The sequence below is a fragment of the Nuphar pumila genome, chromosome 8 (assembly GCF_984573655.1).
Source record: "Nuphar pumila chromosome 8, dmNupPumi1.hap1.1, whole genome shotgun sequence".
NCBI lineage: Eukaryota > Viridiplantae > Streptophyta > Magnoliopsida > Nymphaeales > Nymphaeaceae > Nuphar > Nuphar pumila.
The window spans coordinates 17751755-17775529 of record NC_143256.1 but is presented as its reverse complement, the minus strand read 5'-3'; the positions used below and the strand labels follow the sequence as shown (position 1 = coordinate 17775529).

Sequence of the window (23775 nt, the reverse complement as noted above, 5' to 3'; positions counted from 1 at the left end):
TCTTTTCCTATCCAAACTTTCTCTGGAACATCTCCCTTCAAGGGAATAAAAGGAGACAAGTTGATAAGATCAATTGTTGTCCTCATTGTCTCACCCCAGAAAGATCTTGGCAATTTAGAGTGTGACAGCAAACATCTGACTCTCTTAAGAATGATGTGCTTCATCCTCTCAGCAACCCCATTCTATTGAGGTGTCATCCTTATAGTTCTTTCATGCTTGATGCCATGATTGGTGCAATAATGATTAAATGGCCCAATGTATTTGCCACCATTATCCGAGCGAACACACTTCAACTGCCTGCCAGTTTCTTATTTAGCCATGGCCTGAAAGTGCTTGAATACATCTAGAACTTGGTCTTTAGTCCTCAGTGTATAAGCCCAGACTTTCCTAGAGTGATCATCAATGAAAGTCATAAAGTACAATGCACCACCAAGTGTCTTGACCTTTACAGGTCCACACACATCAGAATGTACAAGATTTAGAACATGAGATTTTCTAGATGCAATGCATCTATGGAAAGAAACTCTATTTTGTTTACCATGGAAGCAATGAACACAAGGTTCCAAAGATGTACCTGCTGCACCTGTCAGGAACTCTTTCTTAACTACGACTTGCAGCCCCTTCTTGCTCATATGCCCAAGCCTTCTATGCCATAATTTTGTGGACGAGCCAGTCTCCACAACATTCACAACACTCTTCCAGATCTTCGCTTACAAAGTGTAAAGGGAACGAGCCTTTGTTCCTCTGGCTATCACCAATGAGCCTTTGGTTAGCTTCCACCTTCCATCACTTTAGGTGTTGTTATAGCCCTCATCATCTAACTTTCTAGCAGAGATCAGATTCAATCGGATGTCTGGTACATGCCTCACATTTTTCAGCAACAACTTACAGCCTACACTTGTTTCCAAGCAAATGTCGTCCATGCCAACAATCTTTGACACATCTTCATTTCCCATTTAGACATTACCGAAATCACCTTGCGAGTAGGAAGTGAAGAAATCAACCCGTGAGGTAACATGAAATGAAGCTCCAGAGTCAATCACCCAATCGGTCTCCTGATCGATCAAATTTATGCTAGTGCCATCACAGACAACCATGAGCTCTCCATCTGTGACTGTGGCACCTTATTCTTCTTCTGAGCTCTTCTCTCTGTTCTACTCCTTAAGCTTGAGCTTCCTGCACTGTCGCTTCATATGCCCCTTCTTGTGGCAATAATAATACTCGACGTCTTTCTTTGAGCTCGAGTGTGAGTGGCCTCTGGATTTGCCATGGTAGTGCAGAGCCCCGCTCTTACTTCTGCTTCTCCCCCTGTTTTCAATCACAAGTGCCTTTGAGGTAGAAGGACCTAATGACTTTCTCCTGGACTCTTCATTCAACAGACTGCTGGTAACTTGGCTCATCGTTACCATTCCATCAGGTGCAGAGTTACTGACTGTGACCACCAAGGTTTCCCAACTCTCAGGAAGGGAAATAAGAGCAACAAAGTTTGTAACTCATCATCAAAAGTGATTTTCATTGTGGCCAACTGATTTACAATGCTTTTGATCTCATTCAAATGCTCTGCAATAGAGCCGCCCTCTTTATACTTGAGGTTCACAAGCTTTCGAAATAGAAAGGCCTTATTCACTGCTGCCTTTCTATCATAAAGGCTCTCTAGTTTGGTTCAAAGACCATGCGTCAAAGTTTCTATGAATACATGATGAAAGACACTATCATCTATCCATTGTCGAATGAAACTGATCGCCTTTCGGTCTAGTTTTTTTCATTCGACATCTTTCATCTCTTCTTGTTTGCCTCTCACACCGTCTATGGGTCCATCCAAATCTTTATAACCCAAGAGGTCTTCTATTTTAGTTTTCTATGCCATCCAGTTTGTGCCATTCAAACTGATCATACGCCCAATGTTATTCTCCATGACTTCACACAGAAATTTACTAACCAAATTTCTGATACCATATGTTGGAGTTAAAATGGACGTACCGGGTCTCCCCACAAGTGTGAATTGATGAAAACAATACGATGATGATAGTGGTAGAAAAATAAACCAAAACAAACTAGCTGCGAAAATAAAAATAGTGCACAACGATCTACGTGGTTCCCTCTCAACTGAGGTATGTCCACGACGACCAATAGGTCAACAACTTCCACTATCTTCAAACAAAGATTACAAAGTGGCCAAAAGGCATAAGCCTTACAAACACACAAGGTGTAACGAAATGAACAAGAGGATATGCCTCACTGAGGAACAAAGAACGAATGATTTGAAGAACTAGCTTGACGAAGTTGTCTTGAAAGAAGTGTCGCAAAACTTCTTGTTTTTTTTTTCCTTCGCACCCTTTCGGTGCCCTAAAAGTGTTTCTCACACTCTCTTCCTAATATTCTGCCTTTTTTGCTCTCTCCCATTGCTTTTGCTCTCTCATTCATCCCTTAAATAGAAGACAAGACTCACATTAAATGCGGAAGACTAAATATCTTGCATAACTTACGATGCGCCTTATCACAAATCGCTATCCAGCGATACCACAAATCGCTATCCAACGATAACCACAAATCGTCATCCGACTGAAACACATAACGCTAACCACAAATCGCTATGCAACTGAAGGCACTCACCACAAATCGTCATCGACAACTCGCTGAACCTCAAACTCTGAACAGTTGAATAGTCATTTAGCTGAGAGGACTTCTACAAATCGCTATCCAGCAAATACTCCAAATCATCTTCGAAAAGATCAAGCATCGTGCTTGAAATTCTGCAGTGATACTGAATGTGCATCGAACCAATGGATCCCACAAAGGAGGGAAACCCAACATACATCTCATCAAAGGGTGTTATTCTATAATATCTGCCCAACAGGTCTCCTGCTAACTCGAGTGAGCATTCAAATATTTGTCCCACATTCGTTCGTGAAGGTACTCTTAATGGATTGAATGCCATATCAACTGGTGTCCCATTTTGCAAATAAGACATATCCGGTCTAGGCAATTTTTTTGAAATGAAACCTTTTTTCCTATGACTTCCGACTACTTTATCGCCCACTTTGATTTTACGGGAGATTTACCACTTCCACATGTGCATCTGTTTGGAATGCAACTAAAAAGTTGGAAATAATACTGAAAGAACATTAGGAAGGTTGTTGAAGCAGTTACCTGTGTGATATCTGGTGTAGTATTTGGTAACTACCACCTCATGTAAGTGGGATGTAAAATGTGGAATTGGACGTGTCAAATACCATCTCACTTGCATCATTTCTTACAACTCCATCCATCACCAACAATTCTGGTGTTGGTATTCCCACTCTGGCTACTTCTGACAACTAGTTTCCAAACATCGCCTAAATCTATGAAACCCATCCATTTGGATGGGCAAAATTTCATGTTTATGCATCCGCACAAATATACGTGTGGTGTTGTAGTTTCAGTTTGGGTTACAAACTCTGTAGCGCATGTACAAGAGAGAGAGAGAGAGAGAACATTCACCATTCAACATTACCAAAATACATCCAACAGAATATTGGATGGGAGAGACAAAAGAGAAACATAAGAGCAAAACAGCCACAATCTAGATGGCGATTGTACATAGTTCAGAGTACAAGCCGATCAGCCCCTCCCCCCTACTATGTAATTTAAGAGCCAGATACACATCAGACATGACCCGTTGTCGAAGCCTTCCGAAATCGAATTTGATGCCCCTGAAGAAGATGTCGTTTCTTTCAGTCCATATGACCCACCATGCTGAAAGCAACCAAACCCGCCACAGTAATCTCCATTTTTTTTGTGTCGTACAATCCTGGGACCAAGCAAGAGGTCCCAAATAACGGAGCACGGACGAGTTTGAACAAGTGGCGCACCCCAAGTTTAAAAAAATAAGTCTAGAATGACCGGGCAGAGCCAAAATAGGTGAGTCGTGTCCTCTACAACCTTCTTGTAAAGAACACACATGCTTGGAAATTGAATCCCCCGTTTCCTGACATTAATTTGGGTTTGAACACGATCCAGAGCCACAAGTCACGCCAAAGCTTTTGCCCTTGGAGCTGGCCCCTTACCCCATATACAATCACTGGGAAACCAGTTCATCCCGGATGGCAACAAGGAATGGTAAACTTGCTTAATGGAGAACCTATCTCCGCTCGCCATGGCCCAGTGAAGCCATGTCATGCCATGGACAGGCCTAAAATCTCTGCCACTGAAGGATCGAAGTGTCTTCCGCCACTCTAGCCAGAGGGACGAATGACACACTGAACTGGGCGTGGAAAGAAGGGATTCATGTAGACTACCATATTTTTGCCTAACAATCATAGCCCAAGAAGATTGAGATATGGAAGCTTCCCAAGCCCACTTCAAGACTAAAACGATGCTCCTCTTTCTCATAGTTGGAATCTCTAAGCCACCTTGGTGCCTCGGAAGCACGATCTGTTGACAAGAAACAAGCAGGTACTTTTTGTGCGACACATTCCCAGACCAAAGGAAGTGCGAAAGCAAACGATTGATCGTCTGCTCTACTGTCGTCGGTATAATAGACATGCTCATTCGAAACTCTGGTAATCGGGCTAAAACATGGCGAATGAGCATCACTCGTCCCGCAAAAGATAAATATTGAGCCTTCCAAGCCTGCAATCTTTCTTGCACCCGCTCTATGGTAGACATCCAAGTAGAAGTTCCCGCTGATTGTAGAGAGTGCAACGATGGACCCAAGAAATTGACAGGAAGTCGGATATTGGGCAGTTGAAGATCCTTGCAGCAGCCGATTGGAGAAGAGGGTCAGCATTGAGTAAGACCAGAGCGCACTTACTCTCGTTCAGGCGAAGGTCTGAAATTGCAGCAAAGACTTTAATAATGAAGTACAACCTAGACATTTGATTAACATTCGCATGTCCAAATATTAAAGTATCGTCTGCATATTGAATTGTGTGACAAACAAAACCAGGAATGCCCAAGGATTCCAAGAAGCCTGTTTCTTCTGCCCTTTTCATGAGAATAGGTAAACCATCTACCGCGATATTAAAAATGATAGGTGCTAGAGGACAACCCTGTCGTACACCTCTAGCCAACTTGAATTCTTCCCCTCTCATTCCATTGATGCAAACTGATGATACGGATTTTGTGACCAACTCCTTAACCCATGCTATAAATCGGCTGCCAAGCCCCATATTTGTTAGAGATTCAATCAGAAAATCCCATGCCATTCTGTCATAAGTCTTGTGAAAATCCAATTTTAGCATGAAGTGCGGTGATCCAGTCGACTGTAAAGAGTGAAGAAGCTCAGTTGCACAAATAAAGGATCCTTGCAAACTTCGACCTGGATCAAAAGCACCCTGGTTCGGACAAAACAAGTTGATCAATGACAGCGCGCAACCGATTAGCCAACACCTTAGATATAATGCGATACAGAGCACCCATCACCGAAATCGGCCTAAAGTTGGATATGTCTGATGCCCCTTGCCTCTTAGAAATCAAAGAGATGACTGCCACATGATATGGTTTAGGCAGCCTCGCATTACGATAGAATTCATCGAACAAGTGGAGCAGGTCAGTTTTTACAATTGACCAAAATGCTTTAAAGAAGTCAATGTGAAAACCATTAAGGCCTGGTGCCTTCCATCCCGATAGTTCGCTAATAGCATTCGAAATCTCCACTTCAGTGAATCTAACCTGCAAAGAAACAAATTGGTTTGCCGCCAACTGCTTATAGCCCATATCGCCGATGACCCCCCTGACGCCTAAGTCGGCCGAATACAACCTGGAGAAATAAGAAGTAATAGCTGGCAGGCAATTGTGCGGACCAAACTGGCATCCATCGATCTCGATCGAGAGTATACAGTTCTTACTGTATTTATTTGATGCGTTCATATGAAAAAAATGTGTATTATCATCGCTATTAGCCAACCATGCAACTCTAGCCCTCAACTTCCATCTAAGCTCATCTCGTGCTCTCCATTCTGCAACGAGAGTAGAGAGTACGACGATACGCTCCTGCAATTGAAGCACTTGACCCTTCGGTACACCAACAAGATCGACCTGACGTTGGGCCAAATCGGAGAGCTCAGCTTCCCACTGGCCGATGAACCTAAACTTGTTCAGGTTATTAAAACTTAGCCATTCCTTAATACGTTTCCGAAGACGAAGAAGCTTAACATGGATGCGGATGGCCACCCAAGATCCCGTAGCAGGTTGCGCCCACGATTGACCTACCAACTGCTGAAAGTCTGGCACCCGAAGCCACCATTCCTCAAAGAAGAACCTACGACATGCCTTGAAGCCTGCGCCCCACGAAACAGTCATTTGTCCATGATCGGACATGGTCCGTGGACACAGACAAGCAGTGACATCCGGAACTGCGTGAAATAGTTCTGGGGAGAGAAAAACGCGATCAAGTATCCGCAAGCAAGGGCGAGACCTCATATTTGACCACGAGAATTGCTCCCCTACAAGAGAGAGAGAGAGAGAGAGATCTAAAATGGTTTACAATTTAAGTACTTGATTGCCAAATTATTCGAGATCTAAAATGGTTTACAATTTAAGTATTTGATTGCTAAATTATTCTAATGGCTGGATGACATGGTGAGTTGATTCACTTTCTGGGAAGCATATTGATTTTGTCAGTTATCAAGTTTGAACTGAAAAGTTTACTTCAACGATAGGGTCGCGAGATCGAAACTCAGAGGAATTGACAGGGGCCTGCACAAGATTTGAATTGCTTATCCGGTTCGGGCGTCAGGTGTACGGGGGACATAAAAACAATGAAAATATCAGATACAATATAATTGCACCAACATTAAGCACCTGATCACCCTCCATCTTGAGGACAGCCTGTCAGTTGTGGGGCCCAGGGCCTGATGGAGGGCAGTCAAGTGCATAATGCACAAATTTTGTGCCATGTGATTGCACCCGATCAGAATCCACAAAATAGGGTGGTTGTGTCTTAATCTTTGAGGGTCTTATATCGCAGTGGGCCGAGCCCATTAAGCGACCTGGTCTTCGATACGGGTTTTCTTGTCATTAAAAAATAAAGTTTAGATTAAAATATTGTTAAATTGTAAAATAGATGCCGTCATTATCCTAAAGAATTAAACATTAAAATTTTTTAAATATTTTCTAAATAGTCACTTTTTGAGCGCACAATGGTGAAATTTGTCCTTAGCGACCTGTTCCAGCACACAGAGACAAGGTCCTACCCCAGAACTACCCAACAATTAAGCACACACTCTATCCTACTGAGAAAGTGGAAACTCACTATGACACTTTAGTGATTGGATGTCATCCAAGAAAGTTTGCTCACAAAAAAACCAGGACCATTTTATGGGACAATATTTGCTACCCCTCGTGGGTAAGGAACCCCTCAGTGAAAAACTGTAATATTTTTATTATTTTTTGCACATTTGACACGATCTACATGTTTAGTTTAGTAGAAAAGGACCTTTGAAACATGTTATTATAACATGCATGTGAGATTTTTTCAGGGTTAAAAAATCAACGGCCTACAATGTACCAAACTTTCAACCTTCAAAAAATAATATTTTTACATAAAAAAATATGATCTAAGTGTTCATTCTTACGAATTTGACCATGTTGAATACATTTGCTCAAACCAACCTTCTCCTGTGAGTTCCAATTAGAGGGTCAAATGCTTTCCCCATCTTATATTGCCCTTTGTAATGATGCATCTACTCATTCAGAAATCATGTCAGCCTTTTACATTAATGTTAGATCATGGTTGTTTTTACTTTAAGCTTACGACATTGTATGTAAGGGTGTCAATAGGTCGGCTTTGGTTCGACCTAGGTGGAACCAAACTTGGATCATATTTTTGGGTAGGATACCGGGTCTAGACCCAGGTCTAATCGAGCCTACTATAAGATAAATCATACCTAGATCCAATAAGAACTACATGAACCAGACCCAGATCATACCTGATAAAATAATAATTTTTTATCATTTTTACATTGAAAATTTATGGTCTTAATCAAAGCTTGAGTCAAGCTTGGGTCTGGTATAAAATTTCACAAACTATACTCGGGTCCATATATTAATCGGTTCTTCAAGTCGGGACATGAGTCTTAATCGGGTATTCTTTTTTGTCACCAAACCCGAACCCTATAGGGTTTGGTCGAAGTAAACCCAACCCGTTGACACCCCTAATTATATAGAGTCAAACATATTACTTTTCCCTAACAATTATGAGGGTGTGCTTGAGTGCCGAGATCTTGTAATATCGTGTATTAAATTTAGAGATATTTGAGGTTTTGGCTAAGTGCCATAAAAAAATCGATAAATCCTCGATTTTAGGTAGCGTCAATTGAGTTTGGGTTTGACCCATGGGTCATTGATAAGACCTAAATGAGCCAAACAAGATATGATAAAAACTTTTATTTTTGACCTTTAAAATCAAGCAAAATTTGAGCAAAATTCAGGTTAAATTCAAGTTATACATCATTAGATGTACCTCAAAATGTTGAATTCAACTATATTTTATTTTTCTGAACTCAGGCTATGGTCTGCTCGAAAATCATATTTTTTAAAAAAGGGTCTGTCTCGATGGGACCGGGTCCAGATTGGATCAAACTGAATCCAATCTGTATGATCCAAGTTAATATGGATCTGAACTCAATCCAAAACCCATATTAATTAGGATCTGATCCAGTTCAAGATCCATATAAATATTGGATATGAATTTGCATCTTGGATCTGGACCCAGATCTAAAATCTAGGTCCAACGAAATTAAAGCTTTCAATTCGGTATAAAGGTTTAATTTAAGGAAATTTAAGGTTAAAAAGACTCCAAGATGGATAAGGCACTCTATGAAATTTTCTAGATATTTATTAATTATTAATTAATTAATTAATTCCAAATTTTAGTTATATATGGTAGTTACCAAATAGTGAGGTCTCTAAAAGAGTCCCTTTGATTGCTTTAAAAAAAATTACTTTTCAATAGGGATGAGTTGAGGTCGCTACAGGTTTGGTATCAGAGTCGACCATAAAATATTATATTTTAATCATTTTTGTGTACCATAATTTTCTTTTGATAATCAAGCCATGTCCAAATTTTATCAGAAAGTCATGACTTGTATTCTAGAGCAGTCTCCATCACTAGTAAGGGCTACCTAGTATTTTTTTTTACTAATATCAATTTATTTAAATTTCATATGATAGACTGTGAGAATGGCTTAATTTAATTCCTTTTTATGTGAATTAGGAATTTGATGTGAATATGCAATTATGATTGTTGAGGGGATCAATCCTAAGGGGGTAGGTTTGATAAGGGTGCAAATTTTTTAACTATTTTTCATGTTTTAGATGTATACCCGCTCCCGAGCTTTGACTTCTGGTGCTCCCGCTGATTGACAGGAGCAAAGGGACTTCATGTTGAATGCCCTGAACACCTTGACAACGATAGTGACCACATACGTCCAGGCACAGGTGGCGCAACAGATCATGTGTGTCTATCTTGCCGAGGTCACTCCAAACCCCACCGTGGTGATGTTCAAGAAGTTTCTTAGGTTGAATCTCCAACCTTCTCAGTGAAGGCCGACCCAGAGGCAGCTGAGAGTTGGGTTGAGGAGACTAAAAGGGCGTTTTGTATCCTGCCTGTGCCTGAGGATAGGCAGACTAATTTTGGCATGTTCCAATTGAAGGGTGATGCCAAGAAATTGTCGGACACCCTGTGATGAGTGAAATACGACAGAGTGGAGGTAATTCCTTGAGTGACTTTCAATGAGAATTTCTTAGATGCTTAGTTCCCTGCTTATGCACGAGAACGTATGTAGCAATATTTTTTTGGGTTTGTTCAGGGGAACATGAGTTTGGTGAACTATACCACCAAATTCAGGAGTTTGGAGCGCTACTACTTGAACCTTTTTACTAATGATAAGGCAAGGGCAACGAAGTATGTTCGTGGGCTGAAAGACGGACTCCAGGTTCGTGTGATGACGAGTTGTCCTACTATATTCAGTGATGTGATCAAGTCTGCATCCATCTTGAATGAGGAGTGGAAGAGGATCAAGGATGAATCACAGAAGAGTGGGGGGTAACCAGGGCATCACCAGTGGCGAAGCGAGGAAGAACCCACCTGTGGGTGGCAGGGGGTAAGGTAAAGAGGCAGAGGACACAACAAGGGCATCAGAAGGGTCGACCCCAACAGAGGAAGCAATAGGGGAAGACTTTGTTCATGTGTCAAAGGTGCAACAAGAGTCATCATTAGGGCTCTTGTCCACTCTTTAAGGGAGTCTGCTACTAGTGCCAACAGCCCGAACATATCGTTATCTATTGTCCGAACAAGCCAACGACTCATGGAGGACAACAATAGTAGCAACATAGGCCTCAACAATAGGCGCAACAGAGGACCAACAGGAGAGTGTACGCTGCAACAACTGCCACACAGGGTAATCAAAATGACCTGCTCGAAGGTATTTTCGTAGTCTTTGAACACTATGCTCGTGTGATGTTTGATTTGGGTGCTACCCATTCTTTATATCCTCCTCCTTTGCGAGTTTGCTTGATCTTGTTACATCTAGCCTCGAGAAGGCTTTTTACGTGATGTCTCTGATGGGTACATCTTCTTCTTGCGAGAAATATTTTCCTACAGTCTGAGTGATCATCGAGGGGCATGAGTTGTTTGCTGACCTGATCATACTGAACATGACTTTCTATGATGTCATTTTGGGTATAGACTGGTTGTCTAAATACAATGCTACTCTTTAGTGTTGGAGAAATGAGGTTCCGTTAGAGCGCCCTGATTTGTCTGTATTGGTGTTTTAGGCGATTTGATGAATGAGCGAGGTGAAGATTGTCTCGACATTGAAGATCTCCAAGTACCATAAGCAAGGTTGTATGGTGTTCTTGGCCAGTGTGTCTGCGACAGACAGTTAGGTGACACATTTGGAGCAGTTGGACGCGGTTCATGAGTTTTTGAACGTCTTTCCCGAGGACTTTCCAGGTTTGCTACCTCACAGGAAGATCAAGTTCTCAATCGAGCTAATGCCTGGCATGACACCAGTTTCCTGAATACCGTATCACATGGCACTTGCAGAGCTGGTTGAGTTGAAGAAGGAGCTGGTTCTGTAAGATAGATCTTTGTTTCGGGTACCATCAGTTGTGAATCAGGGCAGAGGATGTTCTAAAGACCACATTCAGGTCTAGATACGGGGACTATAAGTTTTTGGTGATGTCTTTTAGACTTACCAATGCCCCTGCAACATTCATGGACCTGATGAATCGGGTCTTCAGTTTATGGTTGGATTCTTTTGTCATTATATTCACCGATGGCATTCTTATCTACTCTGAGAGCGTGGAGGAGCACTGAGAGCATCTGTGGATTGTGTTGCAGACACTGAGAGAACATAAACTTTATGTTAAGTTCTTGAAGTGTGAGTTTTGGCTCCACAGGGTGATGTTTCTCAGCCACGTGATCTCTAAGAAGGGCATTGAGGTCGATCCAGCCAAGGTGGAGGCAATGTTGTCTTGGAAGCAACCGAAGACAATTTTAGAGATCAAGAGTTTCTTGGGATTGGTGAGCTACTACTATCAATTCATTGAGAACTTCTCTCGTATAGCAGCTCCAATGACTCGACTTTTATAGAAGAAGATAAAGTTGGTTTGGTCACCTCGATGTGAGGAGAGCTTTCAGAAGCTGAAGAGGAGGTTGACCACGGCCCCAATATTAACTTTACCTTTTGGGACAGGTAGATTCATTGTGTACAATGATGCTTCAGGGACCGGACTGGACTGTGTCTTGATGCAGCACAGAAAGGTGATCGCGTACGCTTCTCGACAACTAAAGGTGCATGAGAAGAATTACCCCACGTATGACTTGGAGTTAGCGGCAATTGTCTTTGCACTGAAGATCTTGTGTCACTACATGTATGCGAAATAGTTTGAGGTCCTCTCTGATCATAAGAGCCTCAAGTACATATTCACACAATGTGATTTTAATTTGAGGCAACACAAGTGTTTGGAGTTCCTGAAGGACTACAAGTTCTCCATCACCTACCACCCTGGTAAGGCAAATGTAGTGGCAGACACGCTTAGCAGAAGGCTTTAGTCATGAAACTTAGCTTAATAGGGCATATTTGGGATATGATCAAAGAGTTTGTGAGATGACAACCATTTGCAGATGATTCTGGATGCATCCTTTATGCGGGGATGCAGGCGTAACCTAAGATTATAGACCACATTGAGGAGCTTCAGTCAATCGATCTAGAGTTTGAGAGGTTGTGCATGAGTGCCCAGAAGCATGATGCATAGTTTTGTCGTGAGGAGGATGAAACCATCATGTTCAAAGACAAATGGTGGGTTCCAAAGGCACTGCAGAAGGAGCTGATGAGTGAGGCATACCGGTCGAGGTATTTTGTTCACCCAAGTTCTACTAAGATGTTCAAGGACCTCCAACGGATGTATTGGTGGAACAAGATAAAGCAGGACGTAGCAGAGTTTGTGTCTCGGTGTCTACCTACCAGTAGGTGAAGATCAAGCATTAGAGACCTGGTGGACTTCCTCAGTCATTAAACATTCCAGAGTGAAAGTGGGATGACAACTTAATGGACTTCATCATAGGGTTGCCGTGGACCCATTGTCAACACGATGCCATCTAGGTGATAGTGAACATGTTAACGAAGAGTGCCCACTTTCTACCGATCAGGATCAGTCAAAGCTTGGAGAGTCTAGCAGACCTCTATGTGGATGAGATAGTCTGGCTTCACGGGGTGCCACATTCGATCATGTCAGATCGATACCCTCATTTTATGTCTCATTTTTGGCACCAGTTGTAGAAGGCCCTTGGTGCCACATTGAAGTTCAACACGACTTTTCACCCACAAACTGATGGTCAGACAAAGCGCATGATACAAACACTAGAGGATATGCTTAGAGCATGCGCGTTAGATTGGGCAGGAGAGTGAGATAGGCTGTAAAGCTTGTAGAGTTTTCATATAACAATAGTTACCCTGCCAGCATTGGTATGGCCTCATACGAAGCTCTGTATGGCAGACCATGTAGATCCCCAGTGTGCTGAAATAAGGTTAGAGTGAGAGCAGTGGAGTCACCGGAGGCCATCAAGCACTACTCAGACCAGGTACGGTTGATCCGACAGAGGTTGGTCGCAGCACAAAGCAGGCAGAAGAGCTATGCCAATCAGCGGCGTAGGAAGCTCAACTTTGCCATGGGTGACCACGTGTTTGTACAGATCTCGCCCACGAAGAGTGTCTTCCGGTTCGGGAAGAAGGGGAAGTTGAGTCCTCAATATGTTGGACCCTTAGAGATCCTTGAGAGTGTTGGGTAGACCGCATACCGTGTGACACTTCTCCCTTAGTTTTCTTAGATTCATAATGTCTTTCACGTCTCGATCTTGAAGAAGTATGTGACTGACCCCTCACATGTGATCCACTATGAGGCGGTTGATGTACAACCTGACTTGATGACATAGGAGAAGCTGATGAAAATTGTCGATCGCCAGGAGAGGACACTGCACAGTAGGACGATTCTATTCGTGAAGGTGTGTTGGCAACATCACAGATTGGATGAGTGCACTTGGGAGCCCAAGGTCGATATGCGTGAGCACTACCCACACCTATTCAGTACGTTCTAATTTTGTGAATGAAATTCTTTTAAGAAGGTAGGGATGTAATATCGTGTGTTTTTACACAGTCAAATTCAAAGATTTTGGTTGTGTTGCAGAAAAATTGATAAATCCTCAATTTTAGGTGGTGTCAATTGAGTTTGGGTTTGGCTCAAGTCTCATTGACAAGACCTGAACGAGCTAAACAAGATATGATAAAAACTTTTATTTTTTACCTTTAAAATCAAGTAAAATTTAAGCAAAATTTGAGTTAAATTCATGTGAAAATCGGAGGCAAAATTCAAGTTATACATCATTGGATGCACCTTGAAATATTGAATTTAATGATATTTTATTTTCCTGAATTCGAACTATAGTTCGCCCAAAAATTACATTTTTTTAAAAGGTGCCCATCTCGATAGGATCGGGTTCAGGTTGGATCAGACTAGATCCGATCCGCATGATCCAAGTTAATATAGATCTAGACTCAGTCGAAGACCTATATTAATTAGGATCTGATTCAATTCAAGATCCATATGAATATTGAATATGGATTTGGATCTTGGATCCAAATTCAGATCCAAAATCTAGGTCCAACGAAATCAAAGCTTTAAATTTAGTATAAAGGTTTAATTTAAGAAAATTTAAGGTTAAAAAGACTCCTAGAGGGATAAGACACCCTCTAGATTTTTTGAATAATTATTAATTATTAATTATTAATTATTAATTAATTAATTAATTATTAAAAATTAATTAATTTGAAATTTCAGTTAGATATAGTAGTTACCAAATAGTGGGGTCTCTATAAGAGCCCCTTTGGTTGCTTTAAAAAAAAAGTAAGTAATTAGAAAGAGGAAGGAGTTGGAAAAGTCAACAAAAAAAATCTAGAAAGATTAGGAAAGGAGGTTGGAGATAGAATCCCATATGGAAAATACACACACACACACACACACACACACACACACACATATATATATATATATATATATATATATATATATATATATATATATATATATATAGAGAGAGAGAGAGAGAGAGAGAGAGAGAGATGGTACCTCTCGAGTGACATGGTCCCATACAACAGCTTCTCGATTGAGATCACCAGAAATAAACATAGAGGCATCTGGGGAGAAACGAATGACGTTAATAGCACCACGATGCTTCTCAAGGACTGACTCTTCAGTGAGAGTGTCCCCATTGACAGAATAGACGTGGAGTTTCCCATCTTGGCCACCAACAATGGCCTCACTTCCATCAGGTGAAATTGCAGATGCCGTCACAGCAAACCCAAGATTCAGAGTTGACAACACTTTGGATCCACGAAGCATGATTACTCCTGAATCAGTTGAAAGCAATGCCAGCTCGGGCTTATCAAGTGCAATATTTAAGTCCTTTGGTTGTGCACCAATATCAATTTGTTCTTCATCACCACACTGATCAGCATGCAGCGAAATTCTCCTTACCTGTAAAATTTTGGGAAAAGGATCATCTCTTGTAGCAAAAGCAAGTTGAACATATTGTACATAGCTACAATTGTTGTACAGTCAGCAAAATATAAGCCCCACAGCAGGATATCATCAATTGGAATTTGGCAGGTAGATTAAGAAATTGTTCCTTATTAAAGGAATATGCTATTCATCAGACTTGGTGAGCAATACTACCGTGTATTGAACTTTTATAATTGGCTGGAAAGCTTTCCAGACAAGAATATATGGACTATCCCTGATATTTACTATCCGAACATCAAAGAAGAGGACCAAATATTTGGAGAACACCTGATAAAATCATCAAATTGGACTAGGACAATATAACTTAAAAACGAGGAGAAAATCTCCAACCGAATAGCCTTTGGAAATCTTTCACATGTTATTGCCATTAGACATACTAGCGAGCACAGACATGCTCCCAGTCTATGTCACAGGGACTCACCAAAGAGGCCTCTGCACCCACGTCGATGCGACGCGGGTGTGGCACCCAATTCGGTCAACCCGCACCCAAGGTTATCATTGTCCAAAATGGACTTGGTTAACTTTGTCCATTAAAAAAAGGGACAGGGCTCGATAATGGGTAAGGTTACCTCGAGCACCCCCCTCCCCCCCCCCCCCCCCAATTAAAAAAATAAGGGGGTACCTCGAGAAGGGGTAAAGAGGGATGGGGCTTGAGAATGGGGTACCGCGAGAAAGGGTAAAGGGGTGGTGTTAAAATATATATATATATATATATATATATATATATATATATATATATATATATATATATATACCCTCCCGCACCCCCACACCCAAGTTCTTTTAAAGTGCCGCATCGCCGCCCCCGCATCTGCACCCGTACCTATGTGACATAGCTCCCAGTTTATCCAATACATATATGCACATGTATGAATACAAATTGTAGTTAGTTGCCTGTTTATAGAGAGCGTGAGAGAGGTTGACTATACCATGCACGTGCGAAAATCAAATTCCACTTGTACAACTTACATAATGAATAACAAATAGTGTCAACTGTCACATACAAATCAATTCCTTATGCTGTGAACATTGGATCAAGAGAATTTCCGCTCATGACATTTGATATGTCAAAATTACAACTGGCACGGTAACAATGTCAGAACAAAACAATATCCATAGTGCTATGATTAGGCCAATGAAGCACTGCTCGTCATATTATATCATTACATGGCAAGGTGTACCTTTCAAAAGGTATATGTGTAATTAGGTTAACCTAAAGTTAGACATAACATACAAGAGAGTTGACTGCGACATCACCCACCATATGAGGCACTTTACAGCCCTGTGGTACCTCCTGTTATCTCTTCTCTATTCTTCGTCTTCACCACATGAACATAAAGTTGAATTACTTGCTTAAAAGATGTAGTACTGCTCATTTCAAGCATGGGCGTGAACAAATCTCAATTCATTTTTTATTTCTTCTCAAGGAGTATTGAAAATGATATTACTTGCATATTTTGGTCAAACTATTTCAATGGAATATTATATAGAATTTCAAAGGCTATTTAAGTTTCTAATTCAAGAATTTGACATCAAGAAATTGGTCTCATTTACGTACCTCTTAGAGATTGAAGTTACAAGAACAACAAAGAGTATATTTATCTTTTAGAGAGAATATGTTGGAAGATATTGTTATTAGTCAGTTTGGAGCCTTGTGAATTAACTAACATATCTGTTATCCGATTAGCCTGATTAATCAATTCATGCACAATGAAATGATACTGAGATGGGCCATGAATATTCAAAAAATTGAAGGCTACTCATCAAAAAGGAATCTTCTATGCCAATTCCTTTGAAGTACAAAATAGATGACCTGCATGTATGTGCATAAAAGAACCGCCTCTGGTTTTATTTTCTTTGAGAGTGAATTCCGTACCATTGAATAGAAAAGAGACAAATGATCATAAGCTTAAATGTTGAAGCCAAATTACAAAGCCATGTCTTTTGGGCCATTTGAAAAGAATTCATATAAAAGCAATATTACAAAAGGCAGAGATTCAGGTGAAACTTCTAGGAAGCTTTATGGTGATAAATAATATCTATGAAAAGAAGCAACCATATATTGGTGACTTGCCACTTTAATAAGAAAGAGTTGCATTCAAGATGTTTAGCACTTCAAATTTTCTGAACAGAATTGCAAATTCTCCAAGAGAGTTCAAGGCTTGACTTCATAAATCAATTCGATAGATATCTTTGCAACACCTCAAGATGGAGCATTGTTGCCTATCTCAATTAGGGGTGGCAATCGGGTCGGGTTGGCAGGTCGACCCGGCGGGTTGGCTGGTCAGCATACCTCAACCCGACCCGTTTATTAAACGGGTCGGCTGTGGCAAACACGAACCCGACCCGTTTATTAAACGGGTAACCCAACACGACCCGCCAACCCGTTTATAAACGGGTTGGGTCGGGTAAACGGATTGGCAGGTTAGCAGGTTGACCCGCCCGCCTAACCCGTTTATTAAACGGGTCAGCTGGGTTGGCATACCCCTAACACGAACCCGACCCGTTTAATAAACGGGTTAAGCGTGAAAAGATACTGTCATTTAGTATAAAGTCTGGATCTCAGGATCCAGACCCAATTCATTTTAAACACATGCTCATTAATGTTTCCTTAATGACATGCTATAATTTTATCATAACATGTAATGGGTATTTTCGTACCCTAGCTATTGTATCTGTGTGTATTTAATCAGAGAAGCAAAAATGAATACCCTGATTAGGGATTTTTGTTGCAGCCTCGTTCTCTCTCCCCATGCTGTGTTGTTGCTTGTAGATGAAGAAAGGAACCCATGATTTCTATCATGGTATCAGAGCAGCAGGTTCAATATTGAAGATCGGTTCCTTCTATGACTGATTTGTCTCCTTCTAAGGTACCTGTTTTCTCATTTTTCCTATCGATTTCTCTTGTATTTAAATCTGCAGTCCGGACTGAAATCTCTTCTTCGTACTCTCCTCTTTCTTTTTGCTCTTTTGAAATACATCATTAATCTGCTTATTGTCTTCTTCAAGTACCTCTTTTGATTCCCCTTTTTTATTTAAGCCAACGTGTTTCTCTTATTTCCAAAATCCAAAACTGAAATTTGGTCACGTTGGCATATTTCCTCCTTCTTTCATTCCCTGTTGTTTTTCTGTCATATCTACTACTTCTTTCACATTGCTGCACGTGATCTTACCCATCCATAAGCAAAATAATCAAGCAAGATCAATTTTTTTGATCTATGTGTGATTACAAGAGTTGAAAAGGATCACTCCCAACTCATTTGCATATTGACGTCAGATCAGATTGTGATCTGCACGCCCAGATCTATCTTGATTAAAATAATTTCATCTTCGAATTCATTTTCATCTCTGTTTTGCCTGTTTTCTCATTATTCTAAAAGGAAAACACATTATTTTCAAAATAACGTACCTATTACTGATTGAATTTTATTCAGAACAGATTCTTTACTGTGCAGTCCTGTTTTTCTGCCTCGTGTTCATCAGTTAAAAAAAAAAAACTAGTCTGGTCTTTAGACTTCTCTGATACTAAAATTTATGTTCTGAATTATACTAGAATTCAATTGTGGTTGGGTCTTTGTCGTAAGGCCATTTCTTATTTTTTATTCCTTCTCTTGGTTGGATCTTATTCCTTCTTGTTTTTGGCTTCAAAAGAATATGGACTCATTCCCTCATTCTCAGTCTGGTCTTTCCTCAAACTTTCTCAGCCAACTCGTGTCTGAGAAACTGAACAATTCCAATTTCCTAACTTGGAAGCAACAAATCATACCATTCATAAGAAGTCAGGACCTTTCTGGACATCTGGATGGTTCTGTTCCTGTTCCTCCAGAATTCATACCACAAGAAGAAAAGAATGGTGAGAAAGATCTTTCTATTACCTATGTAAGAAATCTTGAGTATGTATCCTGGATGAAGTGAGATCAGGCGTTGGTTGCCTATATCACTTCTACATTGTCACAAGAAGTGCTTGTGGCAATTCCAGATGACTGCTCTGTTAAAATGTAAAACTGTGCAAATGTTTCATATTTACTGACAAAAATGATAAACTTTCTCCTCGTGTGATTCCCTGTGCCTTTTTAGGATATGCTGAAAACCAGAAAGGTTATAGATGTTTTGACTTCAAAAATAATAAACTATATGTGTCTAGAAATGTTTCCTTTCTTAAAAAGGAGAGCTTCTTTGATTTTAGAAAATTAAAAGACGTCACTGAGTACTCCTTTTTGCTAGATCTAATATCAACATCTGATGAATATGACCTTGATTGTAACTTTGATGATGATCAAAGAATTATTGATCTTAATGTTGAAAATGAAGAAGTTCATAGAGATACTAGTATTCAATATTCCAGGCGACAAGAGTCTAATCCTCCATGTGCACTTGAAAAATATTCTAACATTCCAACTAGACAATCATCCCGAATCTCGAGGCCTCCAGGAAAGTTTATATCAGTGGCGGAGCCAGGGGTGGGCATGGGTGGGCGGCCGCCCACCCTAAAATTTGAAACCGAGTCGACTCATGACTCGGAAAACCGAGTCGAATCGGGACTCGTGAAACCGAGTCGACCGAGACCCGGGCTCTCGATGAGTCTAGAGCCTGCCAAAAGAGGCGAGGGGTAAAACCCTAGCCAGTTTTCTAAAGCTCTGCCCCTCCGTTCCAGCATTCCCCTTCAGTCACAGGCAAGACGGCAACCCCATTCGCCGGCAACCCTTGTGCTCTGCAGTGCCGCCGGCCTCCCTTCGGTGAACCCGCGGTGGCGGTGCCCCCCTCCGAGCTTCTCCCTCTCGGCTGCAATCTCCGGCGACGCGAGGCACCGGTGTCGCAGTCAGTCGGACCTTTGCCAATCTCCGGCAACCATCGCTAGCAGTTTGAAGAAGACCCTCTTATCTCCTAAATTTGAGGGTGGGTTTTGTTCATGTTCAATGGCTCTGGTGATACAGTATCCAATTATCCATTCTACAGGAGCAATACAGGCCAATCCTTCAATTTGGTTCTTGATCCTTTCTTTTTGGGGCACAACTGAACGTGGGTCTAGTTTCTTTCCTCCTTTTTGGGCGCAACCTCATTGGAAGAGTCAATCTTGCTATCCTTTCTTGGTCATCGTGCGTGCATAGGACTCTCCTTTTGTGCCTGCTGCTAAAACAAGGTATGGATGTCTATCAATGTAACGAAGGCAACGGATAGCGTATCTTTATCTACCAGATAGTTGGTGAGTGAATTGCTTGTTCTCGATTGTCTAGGATTCTTGTAGTGAGTAACTGTGGCCATTGACAGATTTTAATAATTGGGCGTCTGTATTTTTTGTCTAACAGGCATTTTTATACTCTTTTTGCTTGAATTATGCATATGGTGCATGTTGGTCATCATCGGTGTCATAAAAAATGTATTCATTTTTTAGCTTAAAGCTTTTTCGGGGTTCTACGGCCAATCTTGGTGGTCAGAGGCGGAGCTGGGGGGGGGGAGGGGGCAGGAATGGGCTGTAGCCCAGTCCTGCCTCTCGAAACAGTTAAATATTTTTTTTTTAAAAGCCCAGTCCTAGCCCAGCTCAGCCCTGACTGCAGCAAATAGTTTCATTTGTCCATATAAAATAGATTTTTATTAATAATTGTAGCCATTTTTTATTTTATCTCAAATTTTTTTTTTCGAGGGCGCTGCCCCCGAGCCCCCGACTTCACGCCATTTTTTTTTTTTGCTACACCCCTGTTTGCCCATCCCCCACGTCAATCCTAGCTACGCCACTGGTTTGTATCATACGAGTCTTTCTCACCCACATATAGGGCAGTTATTGCATTAATTCACTCATATGAAGAACCATCCACATATTTTCAAGCAAAAAATGATATCAAATGGATAGAAGCCATGAAAGCTGAATTAGATGCACTTGAAAAGGCTTCTACATGGAATATTCAAGATCTTCCTTCAGGGAAGAAAACTATAGGATGTCGATGGGTTTATAAAATTAAAACCAAGAGTGATGGTACTCTTGAAATATATAAAGCCCGTTTAGTAGCCAAAGGTTATGCCCAAGAATATGGGATTGATTATGAAGAAACCTTTGCTCCGATGGCTCGTATGACTACTGTCCGAACCTTAATTGCCTTAGCTTCTATCAAAAAATGGTCTATTTTTCAAATGGATGTCAAAAATGTTTTTTTAAATGGAAAGCTAGTTGAAGAAGTATACATGGAACCCCCTCCTGGTCTAAGTATTCCTAAGGGTAAAGTCCTTCGCTTAGAAAAAACTCTTTACGGACTTAAACAAGCACCAAAAGCTTGGTATGATAGGTTTAGTCATGTTATGATTGATATTGGTTTTCAATTCTGTTTAACTGACACTGCTTTGTTTATTAAGAATTCTGATGCAGGGATCATTGTGCTTCTTCTCTATGTGGATGATATGATCATCACCGGAAGCGATAAACAGGGAGTTGAAACAATCAAAACACTTCTTAAATCTCATTTTGAAATGACTGATTTGGGCTTGTTGAGATACTTTTTAGGCATTGAAGTTGCTTATTCTCCTAGAGGATATTTATTATCTCAGACTAAATTTGCTTTTGATATTGTTTTCAGGTCTGGTATTACTGATGATAAGAAAGTTGACACTCCAGAAGTTGTTAATGTTAAAATGAAGATTGATGATGGAGAACTTCTTGCAGACCCTACTCCTTATAGACAGCTTGTCGGGGCACTTTCCTATCTATCCATTACCAGACCAGATATAGCACATGTTGTTCATACAGCAAGTCAATTTCAACATGCTCCTACTTTTGTTCATATGGGAGCAGTCATGCGTATTATCATATACATCAAGTCCTCTCTTTCACAAGGACTTTTCTTATCTTCCTCCTCTTCTCTTGATTTAATTGCATATACTGATGCTGATTGGGGAGGTGATCCCAATAACAGACACTCAACCACTGGCTTTTGTGTCTTTTTAGGGGAATCATTGATCTCGTGGAGGTGTAAAAAGCAGCAGAAGGTATTTCTCTCATCCACCGAAGCTGAATACAGAGCCATGGCAACCACGACCATGGAAGTAGTTTGGCTCCGACGACTGCTTGCTGACATGGGAGTTGAAGCAACAAAGGCTTCACAAATGAGTTGTGACAACAAAAGTGCGATCTACATTGCCAGTAACATAACATTCCACGAACGCACCAAACACATCGAAATGGATTGTCACTACGTCAGAGAGGAATATCTACACGGGATAATTGATCTGCCATATGTCACTTCAGAATATCAGTTAGCAGACTTCTTTACAAAGCCTCTCGCTGCTCCCCGATTTCACTTTCTCTTAGACAAACTTTCGCTCATTGTACCGTAAGTTTGAGGGGGAATGTTAAAATGTAAAACTGTACACATATGTATATATAATAATATTATATTATTATTATATATATATATATAAATACATTTTTCATTTCTTTCTTTTCTGTATTTTTTTTCCTTTATTTTTTTTTTTTGTCTTTATGTCATCTAGTTCAGTTTGAACTAGAATGACTGTTGCTAGTCAAGTCCTGTCCAGACTTGACTAGCAATAGAGCTGTTGGACTGACACATTCCAACAGCTCTTAATAGAGCTGTTGGACTGACACATTCCAACAGCTCTAAATAGAGCTGTTGGACTGTGTCCAACAGCTCTATTGAGTCCTCTTTCAGCTGTGTATATAAAGGGGTGCAGCCCCTCTTGTATTTCATTCCAATGCTTCTTAAGCAATTGGTTTTTCATATCAATAAATAATACATTTTTGTTTTTATTTTGTTTCCGGTTATACCCTTTTTAAGGGTTATGCTTTAGTGTCATTCTTGACACTTGCCCTTGTTAATCTAAGCTCGTGTTTCGAAGATCCCCATTTCATTTCATGCTCAACAATGCAATTATGGCATCGACTGGTTCAGACATATTCTCAAGTTTCTCAAGCCAGAGTATTATTTTTAAAGAAAGAGTTTCAAATGCTAAGAAAGGACTCCATGACTATTATGGAGTATTTGAACAAAATGAAGACTATTACAGATCAATTGGCCATTGTGGGATGCCCTGTTAGTGACAAAGATATGATGCGACAAACTTTGAGTAGGCTGGGGTCGGACTATCATATGATGGTTACTTCCTTATTGTGTTTGCCAGATTTACCTACATTTGAAGATCTTCGTGTCAAGCTTTTACAGTATGAGATGACGTTGAAAGGATTTTCTGAAGATACTCATGCTCATGTTGGAGCACACAATGTTCTTGCCACAGGAGTTGCCTATGGGCGAGGACGTGGTAGGTATGATTTTCGAGACAAATGGGGTCAAGAAAGAAATGGACAAGGAAGTCGTGGAATACTACCTACACCCAATGTTCCTCCCAATGGGCAAAGGCAAAGGACAATACCTACCTGCTTTCTCTGCAACAAAAAGGGACACATAAAGGCAAATTGCTGGTTTAACCCGCAAAATAGAGGAAAGCAATTGGAGACAAGAAAGGGAACAGATACATTGAAAAATAGTGGAGAAGTCAAAGAGTTACTATTATTTGCCTTGGCTGAATTGAATATCAAACAGAATAATCAAGGTACTTGGTATGTTGATTCGGGTGCAGCCACTCATGTCACTGGTGATGCTGGTAAGCTCCTAAATCTTGTTTCTTATGTTGGTAGAAATAGTATAGTCACTGGAGATGGGTCTCACCACCATATTTCGCACATTGAAAATTTTGTAATCCCCATGT

The 23775-nt window shown here is 40.7% G+C and overlaps 1 protein-coding gene across 1 annotated transcript in view; it reads right to left on the bottom strand.

Moving 5' to 3' along the window:
- Nucleotides 1-7637, bottom strand: part of LOC149829698 (actin-interacting protein 1-2-like) — an 82417-nt gene extending 74780 nt beyond the window's left edge. Inside the window, exon 1 of the mRNA XM_090015259.1 lies at nucleotides 7594-7637. Within this exon, the coding sequence (XP_089871385.1) occupies nucleotides 7594-7637 (44 nt within the window). The remainder of the gene's footprint in view (nucleotides 1-7593) is intronic.
- Between the last annotated feature and the right edge of the window lie 16138 nt (nucleotides 7638-23775).